The sequence below is a fragment of the Fusarium falciforme genome, chromosome 1 (assembly GCF_026873545.1).
Source record: "Fusarium falciforme chromosome 1, complete sequence".
Classification (NCBI taxonomy): Eukaryota; Fungi; Ascomycota; class Sordariomycetes; order Hypocreales; family Nectriaceae; genus Fusarium; species Fusarium falciforme.
Window position 1 is genome coordinate 5407288 of NC_070544.1, and position 18202 is coordinate 5425489.

At 54.0% G+C, this 18202-nt stretch overlaps 7 protein-coding genes across 7 annotated transcripts; 4 read left to right on the forward strand and 3 right to left on the reverse strand.

Moving 5' to 3' along the window:
* Positions 1–602: 602 nt before the first annotated feature.
* NCS54_00152900 (Hypothetical protein) lies at positions 603–3287 on the forward strand (the record flags this gene model as incomplete). The annotated part of the gene is made up of 4 exons (XM_053147154.1): positions 603–614; positions 669–1040; positions 1098–1415; positions 1467–3287. 4 exons carry the CDS (start codon positions 603–605, stop codon positions 3285–3287), a joined length of 2523 nt encoding a protein of 840 aa, XP_053003129.1.
* Positions 3288–4014: 727 nt separating this feature from the next.
* Positions 4015–4830, reverse strand: NCS54_00153000 (Succinate dehydrogenase [ubiquinone] cytochrome b small subunit; the record flags this gene model as incomplete). Its single annotated transcript, XM_053147155.1, has 3 exons — positions 4015–4367; positions 4424–4441; positions 4500–4830. 3 exons carry the CDS (start codon positions 4828–4830, stop codon positions 4015–4017), a joined length of 702 nt encoding a protein of 233 aa, XP_053003130.1.
* A 242-nt stretch (positions 4831–5072) lies between these two features.
* Positions 5073–7033, forward strand: NCS54_00153100 (Tyrosine--tRNA ligase; the record flags this gene model as incomplete). Its single annotated transcript, XM_053147156.1, has 3 exons — positions 5073–5317; positions 5370–5810; positions 5860–7033. 3 exons carry the CDS (start codon positions 5073–5075, stop codon positions 7031–7033), a joined length of 1860 nt encoding a protein of 619 aa, XP_053003131.1.
* A 146-nt stretch (positions 7034–7179) lies between these two features.
* Positions 7180–8521, reverse strand: NCS54_00153200 (Hypothetical protein; the record flags this gene model as incomplete). The annotated part of the gene is made up of 3 exons (XM_053147157.1): positions 7180–7934; positions 7987–8424; positions 8479–8521. The coding sequence occupies 3 exons, from the start codon at positions 8519–8521 to the stop codon at positions 7180–7182; spliced, it is 1236 nt and encodes a 411-aa protein (XP_053003132.1).
* A 1025-nt stretch (positions 8522–9546) lies between these two features.
* NCS54_00153300 (Hypothetical protein) lies at positions 9547–10951 on the forward strand (the record flags this gene model as incomplete). Its single annotated transcript, XM_053147158.1, has 2 exons — positions 9547–9990; positions 10049–10951. 2 exons carry the CDS (start codon positions 9547–9549, stop codon positions 10949–10951), a joined length of 1347 nt encoding a protein of 448 aa, XP_053003133.1.
* A 2644-nt stretch (positions 10952–13595) lies between these two features.
* NCS54_00153400 (PKS-ER domain-containing protein) lies at positions 13596–14785 on the forward strand (the record flags this gene model as incomplete). The annotated part of the gene is made up of 4 exons (XM_053147159.1): positions 13596–13628; positions 13689–13824; positions 13891–14202; positions 14256–14785. The coding sequence occupies 4 exons, from the start codon at positions 13596–13598 to the stop codon at positions 14783–14785; spliced, it is 1011 nt and encodes a 336-aa protein (XP_053003134.1).
* Positions 14786–14946: 161 nt separating this feature from the next.
* Positions 14947–18127, reverse strand: NCS54_00153500 (Importin N-terminal domain-containing protein; the record flags this gene model as incomplete). Its single annotated transcript, XM_053147160.1, has 2 exons — positions 14947–17907; positions 17963–18127. 2 exons carry the CDS (start codon positions 18125–18127, stop codon positions 14947–14949), a joined length of 3126 nt encoding a protein of 1041 aa, XP_053003135.1.
* Positions 18128–18202: the final 75 nt, after the last annotated feature.

The window sequence follows — 18202 nt, forward strand, 5'->3', positions numbered from 1 at the left end:
TCAAAGGATCATTCGAGACCACGATCGTCGTCAATACAGTAAACAGCAGTGCCTATCTCCCATCCCCACTCACACTATCGAGAGTAGAGCAACCGCTCATAGCGAACGAAGCGTGGCACATGTGCGCCTCCGCCGCAGCCTTGCAAGGTCCCTGAAACTGCACAGTCCTGGAACATGTGCTCCAGCCATTGGCCCACGCCTCCATCGCCCACCTCGTCACTTGTGCTCAGCATGAACCCTGCGGCGGGGTATCATGGCTATCTGGTGGGGTTGGGCAGATCAACAGGGGACTTTCTGGTGCGGGAGCAAGTAGATTGGCGTTGAGAACATCGTGTGCGAGGCGTCACAGCTGGCGTCCACTACGGACAACAGCCGTGCCGCCGAGTCTGGCGCGGTCATGGCAACCGAATTGAAGTTGATGCTGGGCTCTCTGGCTAGCCAACTCGCGTGCCTCGACATATATATCCCTGGTTCGCCGTGTCCCTGGTCTCTCGATTCACGTCCATCTTTCAACCTGGTCGTGTGAACGGTTTTCAACACTGCTTCTACAGCTTGCCTGCTTTTTCAACACCAATCCTCTCGACATACAATGAGAGAGTACCATGGCTTCTCATGTGCGTCCTCATTCAGCAATGCTTGATCGCACGCCTGCTAATCCAGTCTGCTAGGGTGGTAACATGTTGTCTTTGGCTAACGCTCAGTCCCTTCTGGCCGGTGTTGTGGCAGCTGCTTTCAGCACTCTCTGCCTCACTTCCATCTTCTCCAGCAAGGGTCAGGACGAAGCCCCGGGCTTACTCAAGTCTTTCTTCCTCTTCTTTTACTCCTCCTTCATCAAACCCCACCAGGGCGACTCAAAGGGCAACCAGCAGGATGCCCTTGAGAGCTTCTACAAGAAGCAGGCCGGGGCTTACGATGCTACGCGAAAGGTGCTCCTCCGCGGCCGCGAGGACATGCTGGCGCTTGTCGCCGCTCAGCTTGAGGCCAAGCTGAAGGATGCTGCCCCCAAGAGCGGCAACAAGAACAAGCGAATCTGGGTCGACGTGAGTCCTCTCGGAGCCCTTGTGTACTACATCACCCATTGACGCTTGCCCTTACAGATTGGCGGTGGAACTGGCTTCAATATCGAGGCCATGGCCGCTTTCGTCGACGTGCCCACCTTCTTCTCGAGCGTATACCTCGTTGACTTTTCCCCCTCTCTTTGCGAGGTGGCTAGAAAGCGATTTGAACGACTTGGCTGGAAGAATGTCAAGGTCGTTTGTGAGGACGCTCGCAAGTTCCGTCTTGAGGACTACGAGTCGGGCATGCCCTCCAAGTCTATCCCTCCTCGCTCTCCGGCGTTGAGCTACTTTGATAAGCCTCGCCCGGACTTTGGTGGAGCTGATCTGATCACCATGTCTTACAGCTTGTCTATGATTGTATGTTATAGATGACAGTCCAGCTTGAGCAACGCTAATATTGGGCCTTAGCCTGACTACTATTCGGTTATCGACTCTGTGACATCGCTGCTTGCGCCCCAGGGCATTCTCGGTGTGGTGGACTTTTATGTGCAGAACAAGGTTGACTTCGCCTTCCGAAACTACACGGGTGGTCTCGTGGATCGTCATGTCAACTTCTTGTCGCGAAGCTTCTGGCGCTCTTGGTTCGATCTTGACCGCGTTGGCCTCGAGCCCAGCCGCAGAGACTATCTCGAGTACAAGTTCGGCACCCTCCTCAACGTCAATACTCGCAACAACGGCCTAGGAGCTATCCCCTACTACATCTGGCTCGGATGCCACAAGAAGCCCTTCTCGTCGTCCAGTCTTCCCCATGAGATTGTCGAGCGCATCGATGCTCTGGTCACCGAGTCCCCTTACCTGTACCCCGCCAACCAGGGAGATGCTCTGACCCGAGCCATTGAGAGATCTGCTCCTGAGATCCGCTCCAAGGCCTTCCTCACTGCTGTGCAGAATCTGTCCTCCAACCTCCCCCTTCCTTCTTTCTTCTACCAGAACCATCACTGGCGCATCTACTATGATGACCAGCTGGCCAAGCACACGCAATTCAAGGATGAGTACATCTATGCCTTCACCTGGGAAGACACCCGTGTCGACGAGCGTCTCTTGAAGCTTGGTGCCGATGACAAGGTTCTTGCTATCACCTCGGCCGGAGACAACATCTTGTCCTACCTGCTGCAGAGCCCTGCCAGAGTCCACGCTGTTGATCTGAACCCCACGCAAAACCATCTGCTCGAGCTCAAGGCCGCCTCTTACACTGCCCTACCCTACGAGGATTTCTGGAAGATCTTTGGTGACGGAAAGCACCCTCACTTCCGCGAGCTCCTGATCACCAAGCTGTCCCCTCACCTTTCTGGCCGTGCTTTCCAGTACTGGTTGAAGAACGTCCATGTCTTCCAGAACAGCAGCGGCTACGGCCTGTATGACACCGGTGGTTCGCGCCACGCCATTCGCGTCTTCCGCTGGATTGCCCGCATCTTTGGACTGCAGAAGGCTGTCAAACAGCTCCTCGAGGCCAAGACCCTCAATGAGCAGCGAGAGATCTGGCGCAGAAATATCCGCCCTGCCCTTCTGTCCAAGCTCGTCTGCAACCTGGTTGTCTCTCAGGAGAGCTTCCTCTGGGCTGCTCTCGGTGTCCCCAAGAACCAACTGGCCATGATCGAAGCTGACCACGCTGAATCTGACCTGGTCAAGGGACCCAAGCCCCGTGCCAAGAACACTCGCTCCCACGCTATCTGGCACTACATGGTCAACACGCTTGACCCTGTCGCAGAGGAGACTCACATCGCCGCCGACAACCCCTACTACTATGTCTGCATGGATGGCAAGTTCTCGCCCAGGTGCCACCCCGACTACCTCAGCCCCAAGGCGCACGCCAAGCTCTCACGTCCCAATGCTCTCGATGGTCTCCGCATCCATACCGATGAGCTCGAGGAGGTTATTGCGCGCATCACACCCGGAACGCTGACTGTCGCCGTCGTCATGGACAGCATGGACTGGTTCGATACTGGTTCCCGTGCTGCCGCCCAGCAAATCACCAAGCTCAACCGGGCGCTTCAGATGGGCGGCCGTGTGCTCCTGCGCTCATCAGCCCTGACCCCCTGGTATATCAAGGAGTTTGAGGCCCATGGCTTCACGCCTAAGCGACACGGTGCCCGAACAGACGGCGCCTGCATTGATCGTGTGAACATGTATGCCAGTTGCTGGATCTGCACCAAGTCGGAGAACCTGCCTCCTCCCACCCCAGAGATGGACAGGGCCGGAGGCTCTGAAATTACTTCTTTGACTATCTAAGCGTGTGAGTGTTGAGCCGGTGGCACTGGGAAAGTGGGAGTTGGAGATGAGTATTATCTCAATTATCGCATGAGTTAATTGAAGAAACAGTACAAGAAAAGGAATAATTACATACAAACAAGCAAGAGAATAAAACTGATTTATCGCAAGTTGCCAATGCCTTTCCCTTCGCAATGTTTAGATACTGCGTTCATAGTATGCATGTCTCAGCCGTTGGCTCAGCGCCAAGTACAGGCCTACTACAGCTCTACGGTAGAGTGACAGCTCGTGTTTCGTAGGCCAACTCTACAACTACCAGGCGGTTCGCATGGTACAGCCCCCATTGACAATGAGGCATGTAGCTTTACTTTTCAGTTTGTCTTAGAGCAAGCTAAAGCTCCATGTCATCGGCTTCCATGTGAGAGTCGGGATTATTCGCTCGTTATCAAGCTTGGCCAAAGCTTTCCACTATCTCGGCCGAGGTCTACCAAGGAATTAAAGATGTCAGAGATCAGTAGCAATTGTATGTCACTAACAAGAAACCTCGTTGTTTATACCAACAGGTAATCCTTGTGACACTCACAAATCTCACAAGGGCGCAAGTGTATTGTTGTGCAAGAATTGTCAATCTTTGCTTAACTCAAAGGAAATTTCTATACAGTTGCCTGCAGCCATTTTTTACCTGCTCGACAAGTAACACCACCATCAAACACATACACGCCCATCACATCACTTTGCTTCATCCCCCTCATGCCTTCCAAATTCGCTTAACAGCCTCGGTGATGCCGACGTCGTTGGTCTCAAACTCGTACAGTCCCACGCCGACAATCACCGTCGCGATGTTGAGCAGCCAGTCAAAGGTCCTGCGGAGGCCGGCGTAGGTGCGCTTGGGGATGTAGTCGATGACGACCTGCTGGAAGCCCATGTGGGAGTGGAGGAGGAGGACGCTGCAGAGGACGGCATCGAGGGTGGGGTTGAGGGAGCCAGAGGCGAAGGGGGCGATGGTCAGGGGAACGAGGCCGGCGGCGAGGAGGCGCTCGAAGGACCAGTGGTAGGAGCCGTGGGCGGCGCTGGGCTCAGGAACGGGGGCAGGGTCGTTGACTGCGAGAGAGTGTCAGTTTATCATGTGAAGCCGGTATGCGACTTGGAGATCATACCGCCGCCCTCGATTCGCTCTGTAAAACATGTTAGTACAAGCTTGAAAACACATTGGCTGTATACAGGAAAACTCACGAGGACCAGGAGGGAGAATGGCACTCCGTCGGGCAGAGTTGTGGAAAGCAGCAACACCCATGGGCTTCATGAAGACGCCTCGGGTCGCGACGGAGGGGGCAGCGGCCCATCGAGAAGCCAGGACGGTCTGCCTGAGCAGAGAGGGACGCACAATTGAGGCCATGGTGAATTGAATATGCGGTCGGCGGCGCTCAATTGGGTTGGCTGTATCGAGGGCGTGGAGGAGGGTGAGGTTGATGATGATGTATGGGATTCTCGAGTCGCTGTAAACCTGAGTCGGAGGAATTGCCGAGGATCTCGAATTGCAAGCCTCGTGATTGGTCGGCTGCATTCCGATCAAGGCCGTGAAGCCGGATGAGTCGGGACGCAACAATGCTTCTCCGATGGTGGTTCCGAGGCTGCCTGTGATTGGTTAAACATTCAAGATCGCGTGGGATTTTTTTTGGACGGCGGCTTCGGAGCCATCATAGGAAGAGTGGGAGAGTTGATGCTCAATTCTTGGTGTTTCTACCATTCGTTCCTTTCCAATTAGCCAGGACGAGGCAATTGGGTTCGAAACTCCAATTCACAGCCATGGCGTCCCGCCTCGCCGTCTCCAGGCTCGCGCCTTCGAGACCCCTCATCCGTCCGACGTCCTTTGAGCGACAGAGACCCCTCCTCATAAGCTTCCAAGTTCGAGGTGTCTCAACATCACATCTTATCCAGGTCGCCGCAGGCCAACAACGGTGGAAAGAGAGAGGCGACAAGATTCAGAATGGAGAGCTTCCACACGTCTGGGATCTTCTGCAGGAGCGAGGTTATATCAAGGACGTAGCAGGGTATGTCAGAATGCGCCTGGTGTATATGGATGTGACCTAACATGTTGGTCAGAGACCCTGAGAGGATCAAGGAGATTATGCGAGTTAAGCGGATAGGCACCTACGTCGGAATCGACCCGACAGCCGACTCTCTGCACGTCGGCCACCTACTACCTCTGATGCCCTTGTTCTTGATGTGGTTCCATGGCCACCCCGCCGTCACCTTGATCGGTGGCTCGACCGCTCGAATTGGCGACCCTACCGACCGACTCGAGAGCCGCAAGATATTGACCAACTCGGAAATCTCAAAGAACATCACAAAGATGCACGTGCAGCTGACAAGGTTATGGGCAAACGTTCAGCACCTGAGGATAAAGTACGGCTACGAGAAGGACTGGGCTGCCAAGCATCACTTGTTGAACAACAACATGTGGCTAGGAAGCCTCACCCTGTACGATTTCGCCAAGAGGATAGCCAGGCATACCAGAATTGGACCCATGCTGAGCAAGGAGACGTAAGTTCCATCTCACACCGTCCAGAAGCGTACATCTAACCGTTCGCAGTGTGAAGCGCAAGATGACTGAAGGAGACGGCATGTCCCTGGGCGAGTTCATGTATCCTCTCCTCCAGGGCTGGGACTTTTGGCACATGTACAACAGACTCGGCATCCAGATGCAGATCGGAGGCTCCGATCAGTACGGCAACATCGTCGCGGGAATCGACGCCCTCAAGACCATCCGCGACACTGAGGAGGCGCCTCACGCCAAGATGCCCACCACCTGGGAGCATGAGCCCATTGGCTTCACCGTACCCCTGCTGACTGACTCTTCGGGCGCCAAGTTTGGCAAGAGTGCTGGCAACGCCATCTGGCTGGATGAGTTCAAGACGTCGGCTTTTGATCTGTACGGGTACTTTGTCCGACGGTCGGACGAGGAGGTAGAGAGGCTGCTCAAGTTGTTCACCTTTATGCCCCTGGAGAGTATCGCCAAGACCATGGAGAAGCACCGCGCCAACCCCCAGGAACGGGTCGCGCAGCACACTCTAGCCTTTGAGGTCGTCTCACTCATTCACGGCTCACAAAAGGCACTCCAGGAGGCCAAGCAGCACGAGTTCCGGTTCGGCGGCACGCTTCCCTCCGTCGTCAATGAGCCAACTGAGGAGAGTGGTATCGTCACCTCCAACAACGCCCCCAGGAGCGACATCAAGCTCCCTCGTTCCATCATGAAGAGCTCCCCCGCCAAGATCCTCTTCGCTTCGGGTCTTGCTACAAGCACCAGCGACGGCCAGCGACTTCTCAACCAGCAGGGTGCCTACATTGCCGCTCAGCCAGGCCAGAAGAGGGGTCTTGTTCCTGGTAACCTATCTTGGACGCCGATGAAAATTTGGTTCCCCGAGGAGACGTCCAAGTTCCTCATCGACGACTGCATGCTTATCCTGCGCAAGGGCAAGCACAACGTGCGCATCGTGGAGCTCATCCCCGACGAGGAGTGGGAGGCCAGCGGCCAGATCTACCCTGGTCAGCCCTTCACCGGTGTCATGCGCAGAATGAAGGACGCACTTAAGAAGGAGGCTGCGGCTGAGGGCAAGAAGCTCAAGGATGATGAGCTGGCCGAGATTGCACTCGAAAGGTATTCCAGCGGAAACAGGCTCAGTGTGGCCAACAACCCAAACATCGAGCTGCCCAACAGGCAGGAATTGCGCAAGCGCGGCCGGATGAACAACAACGACAGACGGTAAAAGAAAGAAGAGAATGGATGAACTGGCTTGGATGGGTATTCAAGCCGTGTAAGATGACGCTGTACATTACTGTAATCTGCATGATACCATAGATGAGATGTGATGTAAAATAAATAACTCATGAGTACAAAACGCTGGTTCTTGGTTTATCGGTAGAAGACGACCAAATCTCCCTTTGGAACTGGTAGCTTCTTGAGCTTCTCCATAATCTCACTATCCGTCAGGTTCTGCTCCGTGATAATCTGGTCAAAGTGATGGCAACCATCAGTGTACTTTTGCAGAGGATCTCCTCCAGGAATCGGTCGGCTCTGGCCAGAGGCCAAGGCAGCGAGGTACTGCTTAGAGACGACAAACTTGTGGACGCGGTAGAGACAGCCCTTGATAACGCCGAATTGGACGAGTCTGCGGACATCGACGAATCGCAGGACCTCAAAGCCCGCATCTTGATGGCCCTTGAGCCACTCCATGACGGTTCTTCCCGGCGCAAAGGTAGACATGAGCTTGATGAGGTGATAGTTGCTGACACGACCACGGCCATGTGAGACATATGCCGCACACTCATCGACCATACCGTCAACGTTGCGGATAAAGTCGTGGATGCCCGGGCGCGGGGCGTAGCAGGCGGAGAAGAAGAACATGTCTAGGAGGAGGATGGTGTCGTAGTAAAGAAGGTGGCGCAGAGCCGTCTTTGCGAGCTCAAGCGAGACCGATGCGGCGTGGGCGATGCGGCGGACATCAGACACGCCGTCAATGTGAGAGATTACCTTTTGGAGGGTGAGGTCCCAGGTTGGGTCAACAATGTCTGCAAACTTGGTCTTGGGGACAGGGACGTGCCAGCCCCGGACGCGGGGAGGGTCGACGTGATGAGGGAAGAGCTTCATGTTGATGGTGTTGGCTTCATCTGTTGACTCGTGAGTTTACGTCTTTGTGTGGTTTGGGGCTGTTTGACATACCAACTGGAATCATGCACTCTCCATAGTTGTCGAGATCCTCCTTGACAATCTCAAGCAAACTATCAATGGGCCTCCTCCCGGGGCCCTTGGTCTCAGCATTCTGACTCAAATACTCATTCTGCTTCTCCATCTCGGAAAAGGTCGAAGCCAACCCACGGACGACGCGTTCATAGGGGACATGGTCGACATCGGCGTCGAGGACGAGGCCAAAGTTGAAGATGAACTCGTTGCGCAGGTACTTTGTGTGGGGGATGACGACGGGGTGGCCGAGGACGGTGTACTTTCCGTCCGGGGTGTTGATGGTGAGGTAGCGGTTGCAAAAGGCCTGGCGGGGGATGATGTACTCGTGCAGCACGTCAAAGTCGATGAGGGGCGGCTTGGTTGAGTTGTCGACGGGGGTGATGCAGCCCGCGGGAGATTGGGCGACAATCTTGGGGCCTATAGGATGTTAGAGATTGTTTCTGTTGGTGGCGAGTGTGTGAGATGAGTTACCCTCTTGAGGGAAGAACCTGGCGTAAAAGATGCCTTGGATCATGATGGCTGCGGGCTCATCGTCTGGTGTTGATCATGTCCTTGTTTTCGGATGAAGTCGAGTAAGATCTTTGCGCTTGCAGATGATCCAGGCTTATTGCAATATTAAGGGTCGCCTCTTCCTTCTCTATTTTTTTGAGGGGAATATGATAAGTTGATATGATTTGAATGGTTGGAGGTGTTGATGTGAGGTTATCGTCTCATTCAGCAATGGATGCACATTGGTTCAGTGACCTGAGAGCGACAGTAGCGCCCCGCCATGGAGATCTACCATAGTTGGTTACCCTAGACCTTGCAGTTGGATGGGTCGGATCTTCATTCTGTAGGCATTGAAGATGGAATGATACCATTGGCGGGGTTATTGTTGCGTATAATTATCTCTTTTATCCTGGTATGGTTGTTTTGGTATGCGCATTTGCCCCTATCATGTTCCAACAAGGCCTGCCTCTAAGCTTTGTCACAAGCAATCTGGCGATAGAAGGTGGTGGATCGTAATGGAAGAGACTATCAAGATCCTTAGAAGAGAGTCAAACTGTCCTTACCTTGGCTTGATGAATATGTTTATGCCTTCACCTCTCTTTCACGAGACTCAGCGATCATCAACAACTCTCACATATCACAAACGACTTGAGTCTAGTCGCGCGCATCTTCAGCGCCTCGGTTTTTCTATAGCATCTGCTCTCCTTCAAGGTTCTCCACCCTCGCGCGTCATTGGCAGCGCAGTCTGCCCCACGTCACCGCCGGCGGCTGTAGTACCTCCCGTCAGTACATGCTCGCTTGTCTGTGTCGCCGCCTGGAAACCACCACCTTCGACCGACTTGGCAACCGTAACCTCGCCTCGCCTCGCCTCGCCTCACCACGAGAAACGCCTCTCCCGCAGCATCTCGCATACATATCGAGTAGCGCGATAGCAAACCGCTCCCGCAGCTGCCACTTGCCTACGGCCTCCGCGCACTCCCGACATCGCCTCACCTAATCACCTCCACTCCTTGCGCTGCGCCGTGTGTCAACATCTCGCCTCCCCTCACCATGGCCGACAACGCCGAGTCGAGCGGCGACGCTCAAATCACCTTCAAGGTCAAGACGTCGTCCGATAGCACCCACGTCATCACCATGCCCGAGACCGCGACCGTCCTCGACCTCAAGACCAAGCTCGCCGGCGAGGACTTGGAGAACATTGCCGTCGAGCGCCAGCGCCTGATCTACTCTGGCCGAGTCATGAAGAACGACGATGCCCTCAGCACCTACAAGATCAAGCACAACAACACCATCCACATGGTCAAGAGTGCCGCCAGCAATCAGCAGCCCAACCAGTCTGCCTCTACCCCAGCCGCCACATCCACATCCACTCCCGCCCCCGCCAACATGGCCTCGGGCACCGCCAACCAGCCCTTTGCCAACTTGACGGGGGCCAGATATGCTGGCTTTGGCAACGGCCTGCCTGGCCTCGACATGTTCGGACCCGACGGTGGCGTATGTTTAACGTTATTCCTGTTTCTCCCTCAAGGTTCCTCTGCTGACCAGCATGTAGATGGGCGCTCCTATGGATGAGGCAAACATCCAGCGTATCATGTCTGACCCCAACATCCAACAGTCGATGAACGAGGCCCTCAACAACCCCGATTTTGTCAACATGCTCATTGACTCGAACCCGATGCTAAGAAATATCCCCAACGCGAGAGAGATTATATCGTCGCCCTTGATGCGACAGATGATGTCCAGCCCCGAGGCCATGGCCCAGGCTATGCGCATGCAGAGGAGCATGCGAGGTGAGGGAGCTTTCCCTGCGCCTGGAGCTACCGACACGACACCCGAAGGAGCTGCAACTGGAGGCAATGCCCAGGGAACAAACCAGAGCCAGCAGAACCCGTTCATGAACCCCTTTCTCATGCCTGGCATGATGGGTGGTCAGCAAGGAGGAGAAAACCAACCCAACTTGGCGGCACTGATGCAACAGCTACAGGCCCTCAGTAACATGGGCTTCTCACCCTTTGGTGCTCCTCCCAGCCAAGGCCAGACCCAGACTGCGACAGGTCAGACAGCAACAGGGACCACGCCTAGCCAAGGCACCACAAACAACCAGCAGACTTCGGGCACCACCCCCAGCCAAGGCGGTGCTCAGCAGGGCTCAACTACCAGCCCACCACCTCCCGCGAATCCTTTTGCGGCGCTGTTCCCTCCCGCTGGAGGCGCCCAAGCCAACAACCCCTTTGGCATGAACCCCGAGATGATGCAGCAGATGCTGTCGATGTTTGGTGGCCAAGGATCTTCTCCGGCTGCGCCTCCTGACAACCGGCCCCCTGAGGAGCGCTACGCCGAGCAGCTGCGCCAGCTCAACGACATGGGATTCTTTGACTTCGACAGGAACGTGGCGGCCCTGCGACGGAGCGGCGGAAGCGTGCAGGGAGCGATTGAGCATCTCCTGTCGGGCTGAGTGAGGATTGATCGATGGTTGGATTTTGTGGTCTTGGCCCTTTGGTGGCTGGACATGTCGTTCAGCAAGGCGTCACGTTGTTGTTGTCGTTGTCGTTGTAGAAAGCAGTCCGGACAAGTTGAGCAATGCAGTCTGGCGTGGGGATGTGTGAGACGACGATGGAGCATACCTCGAACGTAATAATACGACGTTTATGATATCAAGTTTGAGCAGAGAGTCTATGGTGATAATGGTATTGGTGTCTAGATATCCATGATGAAGCATTGGCTGTGACTGAAAGGATTCTCCTCAGGGGCTGGGCATATATAGTAACTAGATACATTGTACCCCATTCGAATACTGCAAAACTATAGTTGACCTTGTGTCTGCCATGGTTGATGGGATGGATTGTTTATTTGACCTGTAATACTGGAGGCGTGCGTGATGTTATAGCAGTAGTGGACGATTGTTGGTAGTGCCAGGGGCCGTCGGGGTTTTGGACCTCTACCATTCGAAGGATCATCTTTAGAGGATACCAAAGTCCCAAGATGAGAGATAACCATTTAGATCGTGTGACGACAATCTGCCGCACTGAGTTTCAATGCCGTGATGTGTTATCGTGTTCTTTGCTTAGGTACTGTGTGACTGACACTCTCTGTTACTGAGAAGAGAAGTGTCATCACTACATACAATGATAACTACCTAAGTAATAAAAAAAATCATTCAAGATTAGGATATCGGTTACTCGGCCTCCGCTGCAAGCCTGATCATATCGGCGTATGTGTCTCTGCCCTGGCCTTCGTCTTCTCGCTTGACTGGGATTTGAGAGATGATAGTCTCCTGGACTCTGTCTGTGACACTGCTGTCCTCGAGGGCTTCTGCAACCTCATGGTGGAAAGCTTTAATTGCGCTGCTCCAAGCACTCCACTGGCGATCGCCAGGGAGAAGGTGAGGGAGCCGGCGGGACTTCTAGTCTCCGTGGGATTGGTCCTACTCAAAGCATTAGTGGTGGCTTTGTTGGTGTTGGAAGATGACTATGTACCTGGTCCTCTGAGAGGTGTCGCGCGATCTCGCGACGACGTTGTGTAACAAGACGGGAATACCGCCTCTTTCTCTTCTTCTGTTCCAAGTCAGCTGTGTTCTAAAATTGTCAAAGTTCTATCATCTTACACTTTGCCTTCTGTCGAAGCCATGCTCTTTCTCGTGGCATGAGGTGATTGTCTCAAATGCCTTTCCAAGTCTGATACTGGCAAGGACAAGACCCTGTCTAACGTTCCGGGGCAAGACGAAAGCGCATTCGTCGTCTTCGTCGTCGGGAACCGCGCCATCTGGGGCGCGGATCCCGACGGTGTCGTTAATGAAGCCATTAAGCTTCACGACGTCGAATTTATTGCCGACTAATATTCCGCGTCCACTAAGTTTGTGAGTAAGTAAGCCAAAGTATTAATAGAAATATCGCGGGACATACTCGTCGCAAGTGTGGTCGTTGGCATGGCAGTGACGACACGAGGTGCTGTCAATCTGGTCCCTCACGCAGGGGAAACTGATTCGCGCCGTGGGGATATCCCTTTCGGCGTCGAGAAGGCGAGCATTATTGAGACGAATTTCGCGGTATATACACGGCCAGCACTGATGCGAGGTAGGTGCCTCATCCCGATCACGCTGGGATAGGAGTCGTCTTCGTGTTTGGGCCCGGAACTTGGGGTCGTCGTCGATGAGACGTCTTCTCTTTCGAGAGATGGGAGCGGACATGTTGCTTCAGGGGAGTGTTGTGGGGGAAGAAGACTGTAGGAAAGCAGAGTTGTAGGTGCGGTAAGACGAGATGTGAGTGGAGGGACAAGGGGGTGGAAAGAAGAGTATGTCGAGAAGGGAGAGGAGGGTCGATGAAGGTAGACCAAAGCAGAAGCCGACGAAAAGAGAACGATTCAAGAAGAAACCGTGTTGAGGAGGAAGAAGGGAAGAGAGAGTCTTATAGTTTTTGGAAGGCCATTCACTCTATTGTAGTCACTCATGCATTTTGTATTCACTTCAAAACGTCCCAAAAGGGAAGATAAAAATGAGGGCAAACAGTCAACGGTCTGCCTAATAGTGGGTCATGATCTCTGAAAATGGATAATTTCGATTGTTAATTCTCGGATTATCAATCACAAAGTGCTCTATTGTTCCTCTATTGTCATGGCATGGCCTTGACAGTGATGCCTTGTCACTGCGGGAAACGTATGTGCGGAACCCTTGCAGGTGATGGCTCACTTTATACCACTGACAACCCAGAATTGATTGAAATCCACTGCATTAAACACATTAAACATCCATTAGTTATCATAAGTAAATAGCATCAATCATCATTAGTTGGTTAGTAAGGATCAAGGAGACATGATGGCCTCGGTTGCTACCCCGATCTCCATCCCCACTCCGACGCCGTCAAATCCGGGGGTGGCGCTCAATGGGGAAGATGCCTCGGCTCATGTCCCTCCCCCGCGAACCCGAGATCCAAGCTCCCCCGGATAAAGTACCGACGTCAGCGATCCGAGATAAAATTGTATCAACTCTCACTTTCAATCATCTCCTGAATATCCAAGATCCAATTTTGCCTGTATATTACACTCTCTCAGCCTCTCTCAGTCTTTGATTCCACACCCAATTTAACCCTCCTCTTCCGCCCATCATGCGTGGCATCCAGATCAAAGAGTACCTCAAGGTAAATAAACACCTATATATCCAAATCTTGCTCCTCAAAGAGCCAACTGACAGCAAAAAGAGCCCTGATCAGCTCGTAGTATCAGACCTCCCCGACCCCGCCCCTAAAGACGACGCCTATCTCATCCAGGTCCACGCCGCCGCCGCCAACTTCTTTGACATTCTCCAGATTCAGGGCAAATACCAGAATCAGCCTCGTAAGTGACTTGCATCTCAAGTAAACACACCCCTCGATAAAGACCCCGCGCTGACCATTCGAAAAGCCTTCCCCTGGGTTGCTGGCGCCGAGTTTGCAGGCACCGTCATCTCCGCTCCGCGCAACAGTCCCAACCCCAAGTTCCCACCCGGCTCCCGCGTCTTTGGCGCTTCGCAGGGCGCTTTTGCGACTAAGCTCTGTGCCCCTGAGGAGTCCCTTCTCCCTGTGCCAGACGGATGGTCGTTTCAAGAGGCGGCAGGTCTGTTTGTCACAGCACCGACGAGCTATGGCGCCCTGGTCGTGAGAGCAGGCGTCAAGAAGGGTGATTACGTGCTCGTCCATGCCGCCGCTGGAGGTGTTGGTCTTGCAGCCGTACAAGGTAAGAAAGCCCCTATACAGAGACCATCGCGATCAGAGCTGACCATCTACCAGTGGCCAAGGCCTTCGGAGCAACCGTCATTGCCACAGCCTCAACCCAGCACAAGCTCGACATTGCCAAGTCCTTCGGCGCCGACCACGTCGTCTCCTACAACGACCCCTCGTGGCCCGCCAAGGTCAAGGCCCTGACACCCAAGTCCCGTGGCGTCGACATTGTCTACGACCCCGTGGGCCTCGTCGACCTCTCGACAAAGTGCACCGCCTGGAACGGCCGCATTCTCATTATTGGCTTCGCCGCTGGCAAGATTGAAAAGGTGGCCATGAACAAGGTCCTGCTCAAGAACATCTCTCTTGTTGGCCTGCACTGGGGCGCCTACTCGGTCCACGAGAGGGAAATGATACCCAAGGTCTGGCAGGGCATCATGGACCTCGTTAAGGAGGGTAAGCTGAGAGGCACCGAGTATACAGACCAAGAGTTTGTAGGTTTGGAGAACATTGGCCCTGCCTTGAAGGCTCTAGGAGGACGCGGCACCTGGGGCAAGGTCGTCGTCAAGATACCCGAAGAGGGACAGAGCAAGCTGTAGATATGTGCTTGATAGAGGATATCTTTGTTTCCATGTATAGTCGTTGAAAGAGTACCCGTAGGCTTCAAGAGGGTTAAAATATCAATATGGCTCACCTATCCGTCTCTAACTAACGTTGGTCATCTCATCATTCAATAAGTTGTTTCCCTCTCATGTCATCATCATTGCTGTACCGCCCTCGCCATTGCCTGAAACTTGTCCAGCACGTCCTTGTCCACATTGACTGCCCACTGTTCTTGGAACGCTGCCTCTCCGCCCACCCGGTTCACCAGGTCCTGCAGTCGCATCTTTACAAACTCGAATGCGTGAACGGTATGCACTGGGTCCTTGGCAGTTGTATTCCGTTCCGCGATAATCTTGGGGGTATCATATTCGCTCGGCTCCAGTGCTCCCCAGATGAGCGTATCGGTGCCGTTGGCCACGCCGTCCTGTAGCTCTGAAATCACATTGATCCACATGTCGAAGTAGTCCTGAAGCTTGCCCAGAACAAGTTCCTGCATCGGCGATGGCAGCTCTAGAAGTCGTGTGAGCCCTAGCAGGTACAGCTTCTGTCGCTCAATATTGTCCATGCTCGAGAGATGTGAGAACCACTCCGAGGTGAGCCAGCCCCAGACTTGGTCCAGAGAACCCATGTTGGTCAGCATCTGCGTGAAAAGCGTGGGTTCGGCCAGCGCGAGCCGCCCCAGGATGGCAAAGTAGTCGTTCTCGGTAACTGTGCTGAGCTTGCTGACCTTTCGATTCGGTCCCGTGGTTTGGTGTGCTTCCCATGCATTGTGTAGGTTCTCGAGGAGCTTCTTCATGAATCCAATCTCGACCATGTCCTGCAAGATATACGACACTCCAGTCGAGCCACCAAGTTCCACCGCAGCTCTGATGAGGTTCTCGACGCAGATTGTGCCAAGTCGGACCTGTTCTCGGCTTCTCGAATCCAAAACACCCGAGAGCGCGCTCAATGTCGGACGGCGTAGTCGGTCCTCCAACATGGATGCAGGAGACAGGAGGATATACGACTCAACCACACTGAGGGCCAAAGAGGCCGTCTCGCTGTCATATTCAAGAAGCGGGAGGGCCAGCTCGGCTAGGTTAACCACCTCGGGAGCCAGAGGAGCGTTGCTCTGCATGAGGATGTTGTTCCACAGCTCAAGCGACTCGTCAATCAAGTGAAGATGCAAATCTGATCCCCGGCGAGCTGCTTCAGACAACAGAGGAACCATGAAATGTTGATATCGCTGAGAGCTTGGTCCCATACTCATGACAAGAGCTGCGAAAATGGACGTCACGGCCTGCTTAATCATGTATTCTTCAGCCCCAGAGTTCTCCCACACCGTAGGGAGGGCAGACATGAGCTGGTCTCCAAATTGTGACACCTGCTCTTCCATTCGCGTCACCAATATTCGAATCGACTCGAGGATTGCCAACTTGGTCTCATCCACATCGACACTCTGCACCAGGTTGATGAGCTGCGACAGGACATCAGACGTATAGGGCAAGAATGCCTCGACGCAAAAGTCAAGTTCATCAGCGATCCAGCGTAGTTGCCGGGCCGCCGTGATTCTGACGACGAGGTCGTTGATCTCATCATCGGGGTTGAGGAAATGGCGGTAGATCTGGTAAACTATAGGCCGGCTGGCATCATCCAGCTTGACAGGAGCCCACTGGCTCACAAGAATTGCGATCCGCCGTCGCAACACCTTGCACAAAGGCCCCTGTTGTTGAGCGTCATTGACGATAGTTGAGGCTAGTACAGCATCAAAGTCAAAGACGTGGTGTACATGAGCAGCTGCCAGACCCATTGCTGTGTACACAGCCTCCTTTGTAGCAATGTCTGCCTGGGGATTCTGAGCACTCTGGAAGTATGACAACAGAGGCGGCACTAGCAGATCCTTGTAGTGTGTAAGGAGATCAAGGAACAGCTTCTCGGCACACGGTCGTACCTCCCATTCATAGGCATTTCCTTCACTCTGTTCCTGTTGTTCCCATTCCTCAGGGTCTTCTTCCCAGCCTTCCAGATCAGACTTGCGGAAGATGAGCAGATGCGTAATAATGGAGTTGACAATCTGAACCACAAGATCGGGCTTGAGCAGTTCCGTCTTGACAAGCAGACTAGCCTGCTCCTGCTCGGCCTTGGTTTCCTGGCTTCTCCACTTGAAGGTCTGAACATGCTGGAACGCGATTCTAACGCATGCTCGGAGCAGGAGAAGACCCTTGAGAGCCAGCCTCTCCAAGACAGGACCCTCAACCTTGGACTTGGCCGTGCCCGCCTCTGCTGGTCCTTGCCGAATGCCCCCTGACTGGTCAAAGACCTCAGCAAATTTGGCAACGAGATCCCAGTACGCATGTACCAGGGAGAGCGAGTCCGGAAGGAACGCAAAGCTAGCGGCATGCTGTTCCGCCATGTCGATGTGTAGCTTGGTGAACTGGAGGAGGTGCTTGCCAACAACATCCTGGTAGCCGGCCGGGACCGTCGAGTCGTGGCTAACGAAATTGAGCAGCTGGCCGAACTGATTTTGTGACAAAGTCCAGAAGTCCGAAACCGTCTTGTCGCCATGGGGTCGCTCATATCCCATGATAACGAGCCGACGGAGCACCTTGAGCGCAAACAAGCTGTTGAGCATGGCAAGGTCTGCTTCATCACTTGTTCCTGCTCCACCGTTGAGAAAGCCCACCCACGCTGTGGACTTTTCGGCATAAATTTCTGTCAGGACATGGGTGATTTCAGGCGTGACAGACTGGAGAGCGGTCTGACTCTTTCGCATTCTGGCGGTTCCTAGCTCTTTGACCACACGAAGGAGGATCTGTAGTGTGCCGTGGAGGTGCTTCTGGTTGCCATTTCGAGACGAGCGGAGCAGCTCAGTGATACTTCCCATAGCATCTGGCCATTCGGTCGGATAGTCGATCCGAACCACTTTGGCGATCACGAGGGCATTGTGTAGGGCGAGGTTTGAGTGCTCCTCGTCGATGGTGCCCTGAAACAACCGCGAGCGTATCAAGTTCTTCTCGTCTTGCTTGATGCTGTTCTTGACTTGGTTATATAGCCGCCAATATCGATCGATGCCATTTTTAAGCTGGATTACTGCTAGGAAGCGAACTTCGGCGGCGAGAGACTTGTCGAGGTAGACGGCCTGTCAGACGGTTAGTATCTGGAGAATGAGGTCTCTGGAACCGGAATGAACTCGCCTGCAACGAGGAGTAGTAGCCTGGTTGAAGCTCCCATGATGTAAGCTGTTGACCCGCCGTCTGGCGCTGCGCATAGTCGGTCGAAGTGGCGGACTGCAGTGTCTGGTAGAGCGACTGCAGGGTCAGCGGGTTCGCATCGCCGGGAACCTCGATAGCGAAGCTCATGGTTGGAGCCGGCGGCTGCGGCTGCGGCTGCTGTCCGTGGGAGCCACAGAGGGAGGTCTTCGTAGAGGCCAGCCA